This window comes from Loxodonta africana, chromosome 19 (assembly GCF_030014295.1).
Source record: "Loxodonta africana isolate mLoxAfr1 chromosome 19, mLoxAfr1.hap2, whole genome shotgun sequence".
Taxonomy (NCBI): Eukaryota; Metazoa; Chordata; class Mammalia; order Proboscidea; family Elephantidae; genus Loxodonta; species Loxodonta africana.
The window spans coordinates 77,033,673-77,051,049 of NC_087360.1; the positions used below are offsets into that span (position 1 = coordinate 77,033,673).

General features: G+C 39.8%; 1 protein-coding gene across 18 annotated transcripts in view; it reads left to right on the forward strand.

Annotated features, from left to right (window-relative positions):
* Window positions 1-17,377, forward strand: part of PCM1 (pericentriolar material 1) — a 123,658-nt gene that overhangs the window by 21,659 nt on the left and 84,622 nt on the right. For 11 of the 18 annotated variants that reach the window (XR_010318668.1, XM_064272894.1, XM_064272898.1 and 8 more), the window contains 11 exons: window positions 2,168-2,452; window positions 3,910-4,087; window positions 4,228-4,299; window positions 6,626-6,735; window positions 7,663-7,879; window positions 9,718-9,919; window positions 11,102-11,260; window positions 11,775-11,932; window positions 12,054-12,289; window positions 16,755-16,906; window positions 17,058-17,187. Coding sequence is in view for 17 of the 18 variants with exons in the window: in XM_064272894.1 (XP_064128964.1) it covers window positions 2,168-2,452; window positions 3,910-4,087; window positions 4,228-4,299; window positions 6,626-6,735; window positions 7,663-7,879; window positions 9,718-9,919; window positions 11,102-11,260; window positions 11,775-11,932; window positions 12,054-12,289; window positions 16,755-16,906; window positions 17,058-17,187 (1,899 nt within the window). In the remaining variant the exon portion in view is untranslated. The remainder of the gene's footprint in view (window positions 1-2,167; window positions 2,453-3,909; window positions 4,088-4,227; window positions 4,300-6,625; window positions 6,736-7,662; window positions 7,880-9,717; window positions 9,920-11,101; window positions 11,261-11,774; window positions 11,933-12,053; window positions 12,290-16,754; window positions 16,907-17,057; window positions 17,188-17,377) is intronic. The other 7 variants (XM_023551178.2, XM_023551183.2, XM_023551187.2 and 4 more) reach the window with 3 other exon arrangements.

A 17,377-nucleotide genomic window follows, 5' to 3' on the forward strand; every position in this document is an offset into this window, starting at 1 on the left:
TAATCTTAGAGAATTTTTAAGCTTTTTATACAGTAGCTTTTGTTTGCTGTTATATTATTTTCATCGTTTCTAGCTATTTCATGTGGACTAGCCTTGTCTCTGGGGCCCTGATGGCACAGTGGTTAAGAGCTCCATTGCTAACCACAAGGTCGGCAGTTTGAATCTACCAGTGGCTCCTTGGAAACTCTATGATGCAGTTCTGCTCTGTCTTGTAACGTCACCGTGAGTCAGGATCTACTCGATCCATGGCAGCAGCTTTTTTTTTTTTTTTTTTTTTGGAAGGCGGGGAGGGGGTTAGCCTTGTCTCCCAAACCAGACTGTGCTTCTTCAGAGTGCCAGTTATGCCTCATACTTCTCTGTTTAGAACTATGCCAGGTGCATAGTAGATAGTCAGTTTGGAGGCAGATAGTATGGTATAAAGAACACCAATCTGATCCTAGGAAACCTGACTTTCCCTAATTGTGATATTGGATAAATTGTGGCTTTGTCTTCATTGGGCTTAGACATTCCTCACCTTTTACCTGAGAAGATTGGCATGCATATTGTCTGAAGTACTCTTCAGCTACAGAAATATATTTGAACCCATAAATAATTATTGGGGGAACCGCAGCTGAGTAGAGGAGAGGAAAACTTAAAGAGTTTTCTAAAATAGGACTTTTAACTTTATGGAACTCAAGGTTTCATGCTTATGTGGTTGTTTTATCTATAAACTAAAAATGTGGTTGGTGAAGTTACTCAAAGTTTAAATGAAAGTGTGTTTGTGAGTGAATATAGACCTGGAAATACTTAATGCTGTGAGAGGTACGCCTTAGTGTGTGTGGTTTTTTGGGTTCCTGCTCTTTGCACCATCCTGTTGGTGTATTTTCATTCCTGGATCGCTTTGTTACTTTTTCTCATCGTCTCTGTAACCCAATCATGGTTTCCTCCTCCACCCGCACTCGCCCCTGGTTCAGCTTTGGCGAGTGTAAGTCTGAAATGGTATTTATACGGATGCTGTATTGACAATTATCCTCGCGTCTGCCCCCAAAATTGTTAAGATGTAAACGGCCTTGAAATAAACCAGAGGTAACAAGAGACAACTTAACGGGAATGAATGTAGATGTAGATGTTAACAAGGCAACTTCACTTGTGTAGGATGGGGGAGAAATGAGTAAACAGTATGAAATTGAAAGGGGGCCATAGTATATTAGAAACTCAGAAAATTCTCCAGTAAAGAGTGTCTTCACCAAGATAGGTTATATGATGAAGTCTAGAGATAGTCCAGAGTAGGTAGGCACTGATCAGGCTCCTCCTGCGTGTACAGGAAGTGCTCTAACCGCAGCATTCCGCTTCCTGTTGGATCTGTCTAGAGATAGTCCAGAGTAGGTAGGCACTGATCAGGCTCCTCCTGCGTGTACAGGAAGTGCTCTAACCGCAGCATTCCGCTTCCTGTTGGATCTGTCTAGAGATAGTCCAGAGTAGGTAGGCACTGATCAGGCTCCTCCTGCGTGTACAGGAAGTGCTCTAACCGCAGCATTCCGCTTCCTGTTGGATCTGTCTAGAGATAGTCCAGAGTAGGTAGGCACTGATCAGGCTCCTCCTGCGTGTACAGGAAGTGCTCTAACCGCAGCATTCCGCTTCCTGTTGGATCTGTCTAGAGATAGTCCAGAGTAGGTAGGCACTGATCAGGCTCCTCCTGCGTGTACAGGAAGTGCTCTAACCGCAGCATTCCGCTTCCTGTTGGATCTGTCTAGAGAACTTAGTGCTGTGCCATGGGATCAGTTATTCAGTTACTTTATTGATTGCCAGGTCCCACTGTAAAATGTTATCACAGCTGCTCTTATTCACGGTACTGATGAGTTCTACTTGAGAGGTAAAGAGAAGGGAGTTGACTTACACATAGCATAGTTGAGGGATGTCACCCAGAAGGAAATTTCGCTTGTGCGGCCTGAGTGCTCTGTAACTTGTCCAGGAGGCAGGTGAGCGTGGGGAAAGGAGTTCAGTGCATTTCTGTTTGCAGAAGACATCAGTGAGCTGCTTTGTTCACCTTAGTCATGCGTTAAAGTGTGCATAACCCTATGTGAAATTTCATGGTAATGTAGGTTTAAAATTGACTAAGTGCAACGTATCTTCTACAAGGTTGAGGTAAACCTCATTTTATTACAAAATTTATTTATAAAAATATTAGGTAAAATCGCCTGAGACCAGTAGAACTAGATGGTGCCCGGCTACAACCGAAGACAGTCCTGTCAGGGACCACAACAGAGAACCTCTGAGGGAGCAGGAGAGCAGTGGGATACAGACCCCAAGTTCTCATAAAAAGACCAGACTTAATGGTCTGACTGAGACTAGAAGGACCCCGGTGGTCATGGCCCCCAAACCTTCTGTTGGCCCAGGACAGGAACCATTCCCAAAGCGAATTCTTCAGACGGGGATTGGACTGGACAGTGCGATAGAAAATGAAACTGGTGAGGTGAGCTTCTTGGATCAAGTAGACACGTGAAACTATGTTGGCATCTCCTATCTGGAGGGGAGATGAGAGGGGAGAGGGGATTAGAAGCTGGCAGAACGGACACAAAAAGAGTGGAGGAAAGGAGCGGGCTGTCTCATTAGGGGGAGAGCAATTAGGAGTATATAGCAAGGTGTGTATAGATTTTTGTATGGAGACTGACTTCATTTGTAAACTTTGACTTAAAGCACAATTAAAATAAAAAAAAATTAGATAAATCATTGAACTTTTAAAATACAAAATTTTTGAGAAGATAAATCAGAGATGAAAATACTGTTAATGATGTACATTTAATAATCTGGATTACAATTTTTTGTTTTGGGATTTTATTAAAATTTGTCTTTTTAATTGACTTTTCTTTTTCTTGTTGGATTGCATTTTGAATAGTTTGAAGATTAAACCAAAACCAAACCCACTGCCATGGAGTCGATTCTGACTCATAGCAACCCTATTGGACAGGGTAGAATTGCCCCATAGTCTCTCCAAGGAGCGCCTGGCGGATTTGAACTGCTGACCTCTTGGTTAGCAGCTGTAGCACTTAACCACTATGCCACCAGGCTTTCCAGTTTGAAGATAAGCATTTAGAATTTGGTAGTTTTTTATGAGTAACACTTGTTTATTTAATCTTTTCCTCTACTTTTATGCAAGTTGATAATCCACTAACTTTTGGAGGGAATTGGGAAGGACTTATTTCTATTTTATGACCTCAGACTCAGCTGTGTGGGCATATTCAAGAGAAAAGATAGTAATGACATCTTTGATGCAAAATATAAAATTTTCCACTTTATCATATGCTTATATAATGTGATGCAGCCACATTAAAAACTGGTCACATAAGATTTTCAGATGAAAGATACATTTTTTAAATTACAGTCCTTGGTTAGAAATGATAAGAATGTACCTGAGGTGGGTTTGTTTGTTTTCTGGGGTTGTGTATGTGTATGTATATTTTTAAACATCACCCCTGCGAGTGAGACAGGAAGTCTCTTGGCTTTAGTCTGGTCTTTCTCAAAGAGACCTGCAGGACAGTAACTTGTTATAACCTGCTCCCACTTTTCTGTAGGGCCTAGATCCCTTGGTGGGTGGGTGGGTGGGTGTGGGTATGTGTGTGTCTGTGCCCCCTTTTACACTCTCAGCCTTCTTATCTTCCTTCTTGTATGCCTTTTTCTTTATTTTGTTAATTTCTCTTCACGTTAAACCGTTTCTCACGGTCTTTCACTGTGAAATTACCTAACTCTTAACATGGCAGGCCAACTCTGTGTCATTCTGTTCTCACTCTTTTCTTCAAGTCCCCTAAAACTGTTTAGGACTGTATAATCAATGCTGATTTATGATCTATTTGTGAACTTTGCCGTTGGTAGCCGAAACAGGAGCGTTGATTTCCTTAGCCAGGTGTAAGTACCGTTGGTCTTATTTCCCAGGCCAGGGACCCTCAGCAGGAGCCTATGGAGGAGATCGAGAATCTGAAGAAGCAGCACGATTTGTTAAAAAGGATGTTGCAGCAGCAGGAACAGCTGCGAGCTCTGCAGGGACGCCAGGCTGCCCTCCTGAGTCTGCAGCACAAAGCGGAGCAGGCTGTGGCTGTGATGGATGATTCTGGTACGTTCGTAAGCCACGCTCGGGGTAGCGGTGTCGCACCGTGGATGCTGGTTGTTAGATAATCGGATTCTGACTGCTGACTAGTTTAGAAACCAACATGTGAGGCTCACCCTGTCCTGTGCTTCTCTCTGGTTATGCAGAAAAGGCTGCAGGGACCACCTCTGACCATCCCACTGTACCGGGCAGACAGCCAGCTCGCTCTCCTTTAAGAGGTAAAAGGGACAGGCTGTAGTGCTTTGTTTGTACCTCAGACTCATAGGGTCCTTGATGCTTTTATTCTCTTTTGTACTTAATTCAACAGGATTGTTGCTTGCCTCTCAAGGAAGGGTTAATGTTAAGCCTTTTAGTGAGGCACTGCAGGAATTATACAACATTTTTAGCTTTAGTTTCTATGATTTCAGTTAGATCTCCAGTTGCAAACGGTAGCTCCTTGGAACTATATTTATCCTATACTGTTGTCCTGAGACTCAGAAATCTTCTTTCTTCCTCCTTTCCTCAGAGCCATGTATCGCTGAGGTAAAAATTGTTTTGAATTCTTTAGTATCGAGTCTAATTGTGTAGTTTATCTCATTACCTTCAAACCTAAGTGTTTAATTTCTCATTAAGTTGAAAACAAGATTATTTCTTAGTAGAACTCAGTAAAACTAAGGCTTTAAACTAGTAGACTGTCTCCAGCATTGCAGTCTAAATGACCTTTCTCCTTCTGGGCACCCCATTTTCCCACAGTTTAGGTCCTCCCAGGGTTGTCCTGTTGTGACTCATTTTATCCTGCTGCTCACACCTGGTCTTCTGGCTCAGATGACTGCCACCTAACTTACTCTGCGTATGTGTGAGGAGCTTTATGACTTTGAAGTCACTTGGACTTCTGTTATAATTAGATAGCTGTATCTGGTAATAGCGTACAGTAAATAGCAGTAATTACACATATTTTGGTCCCTGTATTCCCCTTGTAAAATCTGAAGTTATCACTAGCTTTTACATTTATATTTAGGAAATAGATAACTTAGGCAACAGATAATTAAATTTAACAATAATGACTAATAGTAGTTTGGCTAATGACTTAACCTTTTGAGTATTTTTCAAGTTTGGAGTATCAGATTTGCAAGTATTTTCTCTGATGGTTACGTTAATCTCAGATACTTACATTTATATCATGCCATTTGATCCCACAGAGTTTCAGGTCAGTAGCCAGAACTGACATTCTTATTTTATAGAGAAAGAGCTCAGCACAAAGTTTGTGATTTAATGTTGTGGAATCAGTTCTAAGGAAGGAGTCCTCTATTTCTGATAGGAACTTTTTTGCTTTGTTTTTTAAATAGACTGGTAATCTCTCTTAAAAAAGTATGATTTGAAACAGGGAACAGGAGTAGAGTGAGTAGTTTGAATTTGAATTTGTTTTATATGTTATTTCAAAACTTAAAAAATGAGTGTAGTAATATTAAAACAATTTTCCCCATGTGTTTTTGAGATTTTGCAGCAGAATACTGATTAAAAAAACTGCAGTTAAAACACTTAGAATCTTCTGGTATATAATAGAGGTGACATACTTCTCCTGGGAGACCGCTGCTTTTACCATTTAACTAGCAAATTGTGTGTCAGTTAACTGGACTGTAATTTCTTTCTTTGCAAAATAGAGTTTGGGCTAGATAAGTGAGGTTTCATCCAGCCGTGAAAGTCTAAGTCTAGCTTCCTGATGGGAAAAGCTGGTATTTTTCTTTGTAACAAAGCAGTTCTCAGCCTGTTTGCCTTCTAGAGCTGGGGAGGTGAGAGTGGGGGTAACGGTGGGCTGGCCGGGCAGGAGAGCAGCAACTGGTACCAAAATCATGGTCGGAAAACTGCCTAAGGAGCATGAAACTCTTCTCTTTTTTAAAGAAGATAAAAACCACTGTCTGTTAGTGTGACTTGTATCACAAGCAACTGCTTTAATAAGTTCCCTGGTCCACTGCTGGGTTTGGTGAACTAGGGCCCAGCTGGATTTGGCCCACTGCTTGTTTTTGCAAACAAAGTTTTCTGGAATGCAGCCATGCTTATTTGTTTACTTATTGTCAGTGGCTGCTTTTGCCCTATAGTGGCAGTTGGAACGGAAACTGGCCGCAAAGCCTAACATATTTACTCTTTCACCCTTTTAGAAAAAGACTTGCCAGCCTCTGTTCTAGAACATTGATTCTACTGGGGAGAGATGAAACTTGAGACCTGTCAAAATCAGCTGTGCTTTCTCAGGATATCACTTCCCTTCCTGTTGCCCGAACCCAGACAGACTAATAGGTCCCCATACTTGCTCTGCTGGGTCACTGTTATCAGTTGGGCATGTTTGTGTTCCCCCTGGCGCATTGGGGAAAGATGAACCACTGTACTTGGGCTGTGTGAGTCTCCATTTATTTTTAAGGTAGATGATTGGCAGATAAATCTGAGGGTTAACTAGTTTCAAATTATGTTAGCCTTTTTATTTTTCTTTGCATTTTCAGAATTTTAGCTTCTCAAATTGAAAAGATGTTCATTGTATTTATTTTAATGAATGGTTGTTAAATTTCTTTGTAGTTGGAACAGAAGCTACAGGTAGTCTATCAGGAATCAGCATAACATCTGAGTTAAATGAAGAATTAAATGATTTGATTCAGCGTTTTCATAATCAGCTTCGTGATTCTCAGGTAACATCATTTCTTTACTGTAACAGTTTAACTTCGCATTCATTAAAACGGTGGTTCTCAGGCTTCAGTGAACATAAACATCACCTGGCATGATTCTTTAAAAAATACGGATTCCTGCATTAGCAGGGTGTCTTTGCTTGATTCATGGTTTGGGGTAGGCTTTCCCCCATGTAATTCTAGTTCAAGGAGCCCTGGTGGTGCAGTGGTTAAAGTGCTTGGCTGCTAACCAGAAGGTTGGAGGTTCAAACCCACCAACCTCTCCTTGGGAGAATGATGTGGCCGTCTGTTTCCGTAGAGATTCACAGCCTTGAAAGCCCACGGGACAGTTCTGATCAGTCCTATAGGGTCGCTCTGAGTCGGAACCAACTCAACAGCGCTGGGTTTGGTTTCTGATTCTAGTGTTTCTGGTCTAGGGACTGTACTTTGAGAAACACTGTGTTACAAGAAAATCTGCTTTGGGTAAATCGATGAGTGTAATTTTCCTTTGTATGCTAGATGACATGTTTTTTTTTTCAAAAGATTGTTAATTATCATCACCCTTAAGACTTAGGTTTAAATCTATGTCTTGTAATATTTTACTAACAATTTTAAGAAGGCTCTTAAGTTTAACTTGAGGGTCAGTAGGTGTTGTAATATGATAACCTTTGTAACTGATGATATAAACGGAGATTTTTAATCCGTGGGCATTGGGGAAGGATGAATTAATGATGCGTCTCCACTGGAGCTGAGTGTGACTGAGGAAGACGCAGTGCCTCGTGTCGTCTTGCTGACCAGTGAAAAGAATATGGCACAGCCACTCTGGGGAGTAATGTAGCCATCTGTCTAGCTCACATGTGTATGAAGAACGTGCACACGTTCCTAAGCTGAGCACGTGAGTGCAGCGTGGAGTCACCTTAGCTTTCAATTTGTCATCTCTTTTCTCGAAAGCCTCCGTCTGCTCCAGACAATAGAAGACAGGCAGAAAGTCTTTCATTAACGAGGGAGGTTTCCCAGAGCAGGAATCCGTCCGTTTCAGAACACTTACCTGATGAGAAAGTCCAGCTTTTTAGCAAAATGAGAGTGCTACAGGAAAAGAAACAAAAAATGGACAAATTGCTTGGAGAGCTTCACACACTTCGAGATCAGCATCTGAACAATTCTTCATGTAAGTAAATCTGGCTCGGCAGCACTAGGTGTTACCGAGAGCACACAGGTATATACGCTAGTACGTTGTGGTAATGTAGTAAATACCGGATGAACGAGTGAACACATCGTTCCACAAGAAAATAATTTGTGGGGCGGGGGCGGGGGTAAGGCTTATGTGTTAGAAGTTTTTAAGTAACAAGGTAATACGTGATAAAAGCCTAATAGAAGATCAGGTAATTATTGGGTACTTGAACAAAATACTACTTCATTTTTTAGCATGTTCAGTATTTTTTCTTAAGGAACAACTAATCCAAATTAGTACTTTGGGTTAAAACCCCTGAAGCTATTAAACATAGATTTAGAGAATGTTTACACAAAAAGAGAAAAAAGTGAGAGATGAAAGATTTATATAGTACCTATGCCTTTTTTTTTTTTTTTCTTAGTGCAGAAGGTCTGTAACGTAGCATCAGTGGGCTTACGTCCATATACCAATAGTTATCTAGACAGCTGTAATTAAAGGAACTGTCCTTTCTGCTGCACACACGTTTTACTTGCTCTGCCAAATTCAGACCTAATTACCAGTCTTGCCTTGCTATCCTCATACCTTCTCAAACAGTTAGTAATGGGGAAACTGGAGTAAATACGGGGATCCCCTACTGGTCACCCTTCTTCTTTCCAGCCCTTGTCTTGGTAGAGAAAAGGCAAGGAGTGAAAACAACGTCTTTGGGGTCCCTGTTCCTTGTTCTCTACTCATCCCTTCAAGGGGGTGAAATATTCCTTTCTGTTTCTGACCCCTTGCCGGCCGCCCCCCCTTGTCCAGACTGTGACCTAATCCCAGTCCCTGTCCCTCTCACAAACATGAACACAACTAAGGAAAATTTAAAACTCAAAAGTTGTGCTTAAGGCCTGTGGACAGTTTTGGACACAGAAAGAAAGTAGCAGTCTGCCTACTGGTGATGTTAAAAGATTACTCCCACCTCCCCCTACCAGTGGTAAGGTGTGCAGGCAACATCCAAGGACAGGATGGTCAAGGGACAGAGGGCAGACACTCCCGGAAACCAGGTGTAGCAGTTGTGGCTCAGAAGCCTGCAACCTGTAATGACGGTCCTGGGAGAAAGGGGTAGAAGACAGTAGCTTCAGAGGAGGTGGAGAAGTACAGAGATTCTTACTCTTTATCAGTTGCCCTAGAAGGCACAAGATACCTTTGGCAGACGTATGTGAACAGAAAAGTAATTAAAATTTAGTTCAAAGTCTATAGAGAGCGAACTATCATCTAATTGAAAATTTTATTTTGGAGTACTAGTCCATGGTCTGGATGCACCACACTGTAATACTTTTGCTTTATCTCGGAGGCCAAATGTTGTTCCTCTGAGTTTGTGGATCTGGAAAACCTTTAAATTTAAGACTGGTCAGCGGGTGCTCCTCTGTAAAGATTTACCCCTCTGTGTTGTACACCATGCAGGGTGGCCTGTTTAACTTAGTCTAGGACCAGGTTTCTCAGAGCACTCCTTTCATTGCCTTTTCAAGGGAAGATGTCATGATTCTTGCCAATTTTCCTTCTTTGCTTTCTGTTTTAACCCAGGGATTCGAATGTAAAGGCTTGGGAATCTGAAAAAAAGAAGCAACAGTGTCTTCTTTGTGCATTTTGACGTCTTTGGTTGTGGGGCATGTTAATAAACACATTGCCTCAGTGTTACGTCCTTAAATTTCTAAAATCTTATTAAGTCTGCACAGTTGAAGATACTTATGGTTTTTCTTTTTTTCTTTTCTACATTGAAGCAAACTGTGAATAAGAGTTGCCTGGCATCATGTTTGTCAATTGATGGTTGGCAGCCAGTAATTTCTTCTTTTTTGTAGTTATGCCTTCCTCAGCCTCCCCTCAAAGGAGTGTGGATCAGAGAAGTACATCTTCCGCTCCGTCTGCTCCCGGAGGCTTATCAGCCATCGTCAATGGTGAACCCAGTAGCCTCACGTCATCTGTTCCGCATCTGACTGCTGCCCTTGTTTCTCAGAATGAAAGTGAAAACGAAGGCCATCTAAACCCAACTGAGAAGCTCCAGTAAACATTTTTACAGACATTGTTTACATAGATTAGAGTTGAATAATGGGGACAGATTGTTTATTTTTCTTTATTTTGAAAATTCTGGAAAAACGGAATTTATTTAATATGATAAACCTTTTTACGTGATAGAAGAGGTGTGTGTGTTTTATTATATGTCTTTGGTTTGTCCAAAAGAAATGCGACATTGTAACATAGGTAATTTCTGTGAGCTCGTATTATTTTATTCTGATTTTTCAAATAGAGGAGCAGAAATTGGAGGGACTCCATTTAAAATGTTTCTGTATTCACGTGGGTTAGAGCCCAGGTTCTGGAGTCCGACAGCCCTGGAATGATACCACACTATGGCTGTGTGACCTTGGACAGATACCCTCACTTGGCCTGTTTCCTCCCGTGCAAAATAGGGATAATAATAGACCTATTCATGATGTTTTTTTTTTAACAATTAGAAAACACTTAGTGTAGTTCTTGGCTTTTAGTAAATATTCAGCAAATCTAAAGTATGATTTTTGATAAACATATTTTACAGGACTCTGTGGTGTAGACAAATTGGGAACCTTTGGTAAATGTTCAGTAATGTCTTGAGTACCAGATTTACCTGAGCATTTGAATTGGATATTTAGAACTTTGAGCTTTTGATGCTTACTAAGAGTCTTAGGAATATTTTCGATGTTGAGTTTTATGCTTCTTAGAATATATATCTGCTTAAACTGACTAGTAAGGAGCCCTGGTGGTGCAGTGGTTAAGCACTGGGCTGCAGACTGAAAAATGAGTGGTTCGAACCCACTAGCCATTCTCGGGGGAAAGATGCAGCATCTGCTTCCGTAGAGATTTATGGCCTTGGAAACCCTGTGGGGCAGTTCTCCTCTAGTACTGTAGGGTCTCTGTGAGTCTAAATTGACTCGACAGCCATGGTTTGATATTTTTGTTTGTTTTTAAGTGAAAAGTTAAATTAAGATTTTTTTTTTATGTTTTTTTCCCCAGTACAACATATGAAAATAAAGTAATGAGATTTTGAATAAGCCATATTCGAAATTAAACTCAGTACTTCACAGCCACATTCCTGGATATTCGATCCAAATTTTGTTTGTGTCTCTGCTATAAAACATGAAATAACACACACTTTATTTTACTAAAATGGATGTAATGTTACATATATGTATGTGTGTGTTTGTTTATCAGGAAGTTAAATGAAGTTCGAAAGAGATTGAACGAACTAAGAGAATTAGTTCATTATTATGAGCAGACATCAGATATGGTGACAGATGCTGTAAACGAAAACACGAAGGATGAAGAAACTGAGGAGTCAGACTCTGATTCTGAGCCCGTCACAAACATTCGGTTAGTGTGGTTTCTCACGTTTGCTTGTCTAGTGTATCCATCCTGACCTAATACTTTCCGTGTGGAGAGGAATACCTCAGCAGAGTGCTCACTGTCAGCTTCCTTTATATGGTTTTCCTCTGCTAGTCAGCTCTTCTGATCAGTGTAACCCACTGCCCTGTAAAAAAGGTCTCAACATTGTATATTCTCCGAATGAATAGTGAAGTATCGAGTGTGGTAGTTTAGTAAATTTGCTGTTTGATAAAATACAAGTAAATCATAAGAAATAAAGTAGCACCATTTTCTGCTTTATTTTTAGGTACAATCTTTATTTTTAAGGTATTTTTAAAAAAATTTCCAAATAGCATATATGCAGAAGTTAATGAAAAGCAGGAACTAATTTTTGAGTTATTAATTGATTTTTTGACTTTCAATGAGGAAATAGCCAGTAATGTTCTTAGCGTGGAATTACTTTATCAGCAGGTTTTTTTTTTTTAAACCTTAAGTAGTTTCGGTCTGTTTTCTTTCCTTTTAGTAATCCACAAGTAGCTGCCACCTGGAATGAAGTAAATAGTAATACGAATGCACAGTGCTTTTCTAATAACAAAGATGGGCGAGCAGTTCATTCCAACTGTGAGATTAACAACAGATGTGCCGCCAACATAAGAGCTCTGAACCTGCCTTCTTCCTCAGGTATGATGGGCCGCGTTTGTCGTAACTCTGCCGTGGTGTTCTTGGCAAGTGTATTTCCTCTCCCTGGTGCTCTGAAATTTATTTTAAAGTTATTGATGTCAGTGACACGTGTATTCAACAGACTGTCGATACAACAGAGAAGGAGAACATGGCGTTCACCTCGCACAAGGTGAGGAGGATGAGGAGGAAGAGGAAGACGCAGAGGAGGAGGGAGCCAGTGGAGCGTCCTTGTCCAGTCATAGGAGCAGTCTGGTTGAGGAGGCTCCAGAAGATGCAGAATTTGAACAGAAGATCAACAGACTTATGGCAGCAAAACAGAAACTTAGGCAGTTACAAGATCTCGTTGCTATGGTGCAGGTAAATATTGCTTCATTTAAAAAAAACAAAAAACCTGTATGTCACATAGTAGAGTCTTATAAAGTCAGATTTGCATATGTGTTTGATAATCATCTTGGTGTACACTTTTTTTATCACTCTGTGCCAGGTTTCAGCACTTAATACGTGAAGTATATCAGAAGCTGGCCAACTTTTTCTGTTAAGGGCCCCTTAGTAAAAATTTGGGCTGTGTCACGATTGCTTAACGCAAAAGCAGCGATAGACAGTATGTAGACAGTGAACATGGCTGTGTTCCAATAAAACTTTATCTACAAGAACAGGTGTTGGGCCATATTTGGCCCATGTGCTATAATTTGTTGAGGACCCTTGCCTTACATTGTGGAGAACTCATAGCATTTCGGTGACGTTAAGGTAGGTATTCAGAAAATTAGAAAGGTGTTAAGTCAATTGTCCAAGATAATACAACTGTGAGAGCCAGAATTCACTCTCATACCAGAGCCTGGGGTCTTAAACTACTGAAAATTAGATGTTGTCTTCTATAGTAAGAGCAATTAAGTGTGGTTGGAACTACCAATCATAAATTTTAAAAATCAGTCTGTACATGTGAACATGGAATTAGGTAATTGTTAACACTTCTGTGTTGACTGATACGGTCCAGAGAGACTCGCTTAGCTTTTTGCTGTTTATTAGACAATGTATTCTCCATTGGAACCAACAAAACTGACCTAATTTAAAAAATACTGTCCTTTCCACCTCCTTTATCTATGATCCATCCCTAGTCTTTTCTCAATAAAGCTTTCTGAAATATTGAAATCTATATGAATTTTGGAAGGCAAAAGTTGTATCATTTATGATGATTATAAAACCAAACCAAACCTGTTGCTACTGAGCCGATTTCAACTAGTAGTGACCCTATAGGACAGAGTAGAACTACCCCATTGGGTTTCCAAGGAGTGGCTGGTGGGTGCGAACTGCCAGTCTTTTGATTAGCAGCTGTAGCTCTCAACCACTTTGCCTCCAGGGTTCCATGATAACTGTAACTTGGACAGTATCAGCAGGTATTTCATCTCTGGTAGAATTAACAAATGATGACCTGTTTTTAGATTTGTTTAAGCTTGGAAAGAAATGAAGTATAAAACACTAAAATTAACCACTTTTATAAAGGTATAGAAAAATGGTTTTCATCATATTTACAACTTCTTTTGAAATTCATCTTACTTTAAATTACTCAAGTAAAAGATGAATGTGTTTTCCTTGTTTTAAAAATGTACTATTATAATAAACTCCCTCCTGATCTCTGCTCATAATCCCTTCCTCCTCCACACAGGTTACAAGTTCTGTTTGACCAGACTTTTTCTGCGCATTTACATACTTCAGGAGGCACTTATTAAAAAACAAAATAGAAGTTCTGTTTTGTATTTCTTTTTAGAAATTATATAATATACTAAATATTATTTTGCAGCTTACTTTTGCCCCCAATCCACAATGTTTTGGAGAACTTCTCACTTAATTTCATAATTACATAGATAAATAATAATAAAATATAAATAGTCATATATGTGCCTCTACAGAACACACAGTGTTTTTTAGCTGTAGCATAGCATCCCACTGATAGACACTTTCATTGTTTCCAGCTTTTCACTATTTAGAAACAACACTCCAGTGTACACTGTCACATAAGCCTCTTTGTGCATTTGTGTGTTTTTCAGGAATAGGTGTGGAGAACTGGAAGCCCCGTGTCAGAGCTTAGGCACGTCTTAGTTTCAATGCATACTGTTTAGTTGTTCTCCAGAGTGACTGTTTTAATTGATTACTGTGAGCAGTGATGTATGAGTCTGGATTATATTGATGTACTGTAGTTTGTGTAACTATTACTGGAATTGGACTGTTGGTTTTTTCCATTTGTTCCCTGTTATAAGATGGGCCGCCAAGGGGAATGGGGCGAGAAACGTACATACTCACGCACACGTGTATACAAACACATACGTATATGTGTGTATACATACATGTATATATTTGTGTTTGTATATTCAAAGTAAATCTATAGAAGGATACATAAATCAATAATATTGGTTGCCTATGGAGAGTGGAATCATCTGGGGAACAGGGTGGAAAGGAGGCTTTACTAAATGACTTTTTACTTCTTTAATTTTGATCATGTGAGTGAATTACCGTTTCAAAAATAAAACTTTCTAAAGCAAATAATAATAATGGCTTGCACTATCTTGGACATCATTGTATTTGTTAATTACTTTTCCATTTTCCCTTTAAGATTTTTTTTCCTCGAATGTATTTATTGCCCCAAGTGGGAATAATAGATCAGAAATTATGAATAAGTAGGTGGATTGTAGATGAATCAGCTTGATTTAAATTACATTGAATGGATTTCTTTTGCATTAGGAAGTGTTCTAAGATCTGATACACATAGGAGAAACCTGAAAGCTGCAGCCTAGAGGCCTCCTCCTGAGAGCTGTGACAAAAATCATCAAAACTCTTAAGTTATTAAATTAGTTTGATTGATGATTTTTACTTATTTTAATATAGTTTTTTCCTCTCTTTTTCTTATATCCTTGTTCCCAAGAGAACTCAGGAGAAGGTCTAATCAGTTATATAGTTACTGAGATTATATAACAGTATTATCACTCTGTTAGCATTAGGATGGCCTGGACAACTTAGAATGAAGGCCTTTATGAGAAGTCATGTATCGTTTAAGTCTCTTTATATCGTCTCGTTTGGTTCATTATTCTGTAATGCAAAGTGTGATGCAGCAATAATGTTGCTGTTGTTAGGTGCTTTTGAGTCCTTTTCAACTCTTAGCAACTGTGTGCGCAGAATGAGGCACTGGCCAGTCCTGCGCCATCCTCACAGTCATTGTTACCCTTGAGCCGATTGTTGCGACACTGTGTCAGTCCATCTCGTTGAGAGTCTTCCACTTTTTTTGCTGACACTCTACTTTACCAGGCGTGATACTCTTCTCCAGGGATTGGTCCTTCTGAAAACATGTCCAAAGTACCTGAGACAAAGTCTCACCATCCTCACCTCTAATGAGCATTCAGGCTGTACTTCTTCCAAGACAGATCTGCTTGTTCTTCTGGCAGTCCATGTGTAGTCAGTATTCTCTGCCATCACCATAATTCTTCTTCAGTCTTCCTTATTCATTGTCAGCTTTTGCATGCCTAGGAGGCGATTAAAAATACCCTGGCTTAAGCCAGGCACACCTTAGTCCTCAAAGTGACAACTTTGTTTCTCAACACTTCAAAGAGGTCTTTTGCAGCAGATTTGCCCAGTGCAATAAGTCATTTGATTTCTTGACTGCTGCTTCCACGGGTGTTGGTTGCGGATCCAAGTAAAATGAAATCCTTCACAACTTCAGTGTTTTCTCCATGTATCAACAGTAATACTTAATGTCAATTACTTTTTCAGCCTCCTTTTACTGTTGGAACTTAAACCATCTCAGTTGTTCAGGCACCTTTTGCTTTAATTTTTCTCTTCAGGTTTTCTACTTATTTTATGGACATGCCTCATGATCACTCCTTTTTTCTTGAGTTCCAACTCAGTTTCTTTTTAATTTTTCTTCCATAACTAGCCACGGACTAAGTTAGTTTTCAGATTGATAGGAAGACTAGACTAACAGCCTATCTACAAACTTGAAATCAATTAGAGGGTTTTATAATTAAGGGCTGACTCTCATTTTTTAAGGTTTTATTAAAATAATACCGCCAGACATTGAAGTTTCAGTTGAGGTCTTCAGAGAAAGCCTGAGTATGTATAGAATGTATAGAGTTAAATGTTTTCAAGAAAATGTAGGGTTTCCTCCCGCAGCCCCATTTTACAGTACGATGATTTCAGCAGAAGACAGGGCTCTACTTTTAGCAAGATACGAACCTTGGTGGTTTTTCCAGTAGTGACTGCAGATTTGAGATGAACCATTTTCATTGTCTTTTGTATTGTGAGCATTGCCTCTTCTTTCCACAAAGTGGAGAAATGGTGCAAAAATCTCAGCAGAGCCCGTGACAGTGGACAGTGATTATTTGAAGTTGGTCACGTCAAAGTTAATCTTAAGTAAATTTATCTAATACCAGAAGTTCATTGTAATACAGCATCGTACCAAGCTTCCCGGCTCCAGTTAGCTCCGGTTGTATACCACATTATCTTCTTCATATTCTTCAGAAACCGTGTTTTGTTATTTTGTTTTCAGGTTCTGTAGCTCAGTGGTCAGGACAAGAGGGGGCTGTTTGATTTCTGTCGTTACTCGGTAATCGGCAACTCAGATCTTAAATGTGTTGGTTTTGGTTTTAGTACTTTATTTCCTGCTATTGGTAGAAGACGAACTTCAGTTTTCTCTAAAAATTAAGTGCTTTTTCTATTGGTTTAATTTTTTTTTTGCATTACGTACATTTTACTGACTAGTAGTATTTATTAAAGGTACAAGTTGGATGATGTCTGTAGATACCAAGACCACGTGAATGTAATGATCCTGTTTCAGGGTGATGACGCGGAGGAAGGAGCTATCTCAGCCAATACCACCAACTTGGGTGATTTCTACCCAGCGGAAGAAGACACTAAACACAATCCAAATAACACTAGAGGAAATGCCCACAAAACACAGAAGGGCGCCGGAGCAAATGAAAAGGAAAGGTACGTTAAGCTTTTGACTTTGATTTAATAAAAATTGAGTGCCTTTCATAGAGATGGTGGGGTCTGCTAGGTACTGTGGTATGTCTCGCCTAATACTGTCATCAGATTTTATTGGAGTCTACAAATACATGTAATGTCAATTTAATTGTAGAGAGAAATTTTATGAGGCTAAACTTCAGCAGCAGCAGAGAGAGCTCAAACAGTTGCAGGAAGAAAGAAAGAAACTGATTGAGATTCAAGAGAAAATTCAGGCCTTGCAAAAGGCGTGTCCTGATCTGCAGGTAATGGTGAAATTAATATTCTTCCCACTTGTCTGAAAAAAGATATGTAAACCTAATGTAAGCCAAAAGAGCTCTTCGTCTTTTTCTAGTACTGACATGACAGATCGTGTCTACTGATCTTGTGATTCAGGCGAGAACTAGTAAAACGGGGCGGGCATACGGATTTGTGTCCTGGAAGAGAGCACACAGG